Source organism: Babylonia areolata, chromosome 25, assembly GCF_041734735.1.
Source record: "Babylonia areolata isolate BAREFJ2019XMU chromosome 25, ASM4173473v1, whole genome shotgun sequence".
NCBI classification, from domain to species: domain Eukaryota; kingdom Metazoa; phylum Mollusca; class Gastropoda; order Neogastropoda; family Buccinidae; genus Babylonia; species Babylonia areolata.
In genome coordinates this window covers 9,518,471-9,520,970 of record NC_134900.1, presented here as the reverse complement: position 1 = coordinate 9,520,970, position 2,500 = coordinate 9,518,471, and the positions used below count along the sequence as shown (strand labels likewise).

The window sequence follows — 2,500 nt, the reverse complement described above, 5'->3', positions numbered from 1 at the left end:
TCTGTCTCTCTGTCTCTGTTTCTCTCTCTTGGAACATGTCACCGTTGTTTCTGTTTGATGTAGTATTTCAGCAGTCAGTTATGTATGGCTGTGACCGGGTGCAGTGGACAGCGTGGTGGATAGAAACTTCATCACACATTCACTCTGATCATTATCTGTTTTCATCTTTAGTGTCGTCCTCACCAGCAGCTTCCCTGTCGTCGTCGTCGTCGTCGTCGTCATCACTGTCTTTGTCACCGTCACTGTCTTCTTTGTCCTTGTCACTTTTCATGACCACTGTCACTCTTTCACTTGTCTTCTGTTTTCTGTTTGCACTTGATGACACAACACTTGTCTTCTGTTTGCACTTGATGACACAACACTTGTCTTCTGTTTGCACTTGATGACACAACACTTGTCTTCTGTTTGCACTTGATGACACAACACTTGTCTTCTGTTTCCACTTGATGACACAACACTGGTCTTCTGTTTGCACTTGATGACACAACACTGGTCTTCTGTTTGCACTTGATGACACAAAACTTGTCTTCTGTTTGCACTTGATGACACAACACTGGTCTTCTGTTTGCACTTGACGACACAACACTTGTCTTCTGTTTGCACTTGATGACACAACACTTGTCTTCTGTTTGCACTTGATGACACAACACTTGTCTTCTGTTTGCACTTGATGACACAACACTTGTCTTCTGTTTGCACTTGATGACACAACACTTGTCTTCTGTCTTCTGTTTGCACTTGATGACACAACACTTGTCTTCTGTTTGCACTTGATGACACAACATTTGTCTTCTTCTGTTTGCACTTGATGACACAAAACTTGTCTTCTGTTTGCACTTGATGACACAACACTGGTCTTCTGTTTGCACTTGACGACACAACACTTGTCTTCTGTTTGCACTTAATGACACAACGCTTGTCTTCTGTTTGAACTTAATGACACAACACTTGTCTTCTGTTTGCACCTGATGACACAACACTTGTTTTCTGTCTTCTGTTTGCACTTGATGACACAACATTTGTCTTCTTCTGTTTGCACTTAATGACACAACACCTGTTTTCTGTCTTCTGTTTGCACTTGATGACACAACACTTGTCTTCTGTTTGCACTTTATGACACAACATTTGTCTTCTGTTTGCACTTAATGACACAACACTTATTCCATTGAAGAATTGTTGAAGAAACGTCTGACGTTATTGTAGAGAAATCGTGATCAAATTGTTGTCTGTGTGTGTGTTTGTGTGAATCAGCATCAGAATCAGAATCAGAATCAATTTTAATGTCAATTGAACCTGAACAAGGTTTATAAGACACGCATGCAAAGTCACATGAAACCACGCACAAAAAAGCAAAACAAAATAGATAAATATTGAACAAGACCTTGAATCACTCCTGCACGCTATGGCGTTTTTGCCAGCAGTTACTGAAAAATTTCCCAAACAGTCCCACAAGTTTGTCTTCCAATATTAGCTGACTGGGTTTAATAATTTTTGGAATGTAATTTTGAATTTTTTTGTATGAATTCTATTCTAATTTCTTTGTATATTTCGCAGTCATCTAAGAAATGAAATTCATCCTCTATTGTTTGACATTGTAAACATAGTCTCCTTTCTTTTGGGATGTTGAAATATCGGCCTTTTTCTATTGCTAAATCATGACAGGATATTCTTAATTTGCACAAATTGTGTGTGTGTGTGTGTGTGTGTGTGTGTGTGTGTGCACAGGACCCCAGCCCAGACCCACAGATGGAGGATAGTGACGAGGGGAGAGCACTGACCTACATCTCCTTCATCGGGTCCTCCCTCTCCCTCCTCTCCCTTTCCCTCACCATCCTCACCTACTCCTTGTTCAGGTCGGTCTGTCTGTCAGTCTGTTCGTCTGTCTGCCTGCCTGCCTCCCTGTCTGTTCGTCTATTAGTCTGTCTGTCTGTCTGTTCGTCCGTCTGTATATATGTCTGTCCGTTAGCCTGTTCGTCTGTCTGTATGTCTGCCTGTCCGTCAGTTAGTCTGTCCCTCTGTCTGTCCATCTGCCGATCCGTCTCTGCGCCTGTTAGTCTCTCTGTCCGCTCGTCTGTCCGTTACCCTGTCTATCCGTACGTCAGTCTGTGCGTCAGTCAGTCAGCCAGCCAATCTATATGTCTTTCTTTCAGTCAGTCTGTCTGTCCGTCTGCCCGTTTGTCACTTGGTGTGTCCACATGTGGCTGTTTGACGTTGGTCACTGTGCTTGTGGGGCGGTGTGAGGCATGTTTTGTTGTTGAAAGCACATTGAAGAACTGTGTCAGGTGTTGGTAGCTTCAATCCCCCCCCCCCCCGAAGTTTGAAGTGAGGTAAGAATGACCCTCAAATCCCCTGAAGTGAGGTATGGATGACCCTTAAATCCCCTGTAGTGAGGTAAGAATGACCCTCAAATCCCATGTAGTGAGGTATGGATGACCCTCAAATCCCCTGTAGTGAGGTACGGATGACCCTCAAATCCCCTGTACTGAGGTATGGATGACCC

At 43.4% G+C, this 2,500-nt stretch overlaps 1 protein-coding gene across 1 annotated transcript in view; it reads left to right on the top strand.

The window, feature by feature from the left end:
* The window catches only part of LOC143300031 (uncharacterized), a 50,476-nt gene that overhangs the window by 41,297 nt on the left and 6,679 nt on the right, over positions 1–2,500 (top strand). Inside the window, exon 26 of the mRNA XM_076613587.1 lies at positions 1,726–1,853. Within this exon, the coding sequence (XP_076469702.1) occupies positions 1,726–1,853 (128 nt within the window). The remainder of the gene's footprint in view (positions 1–1,725; positions 1,854–2,500) is intronic.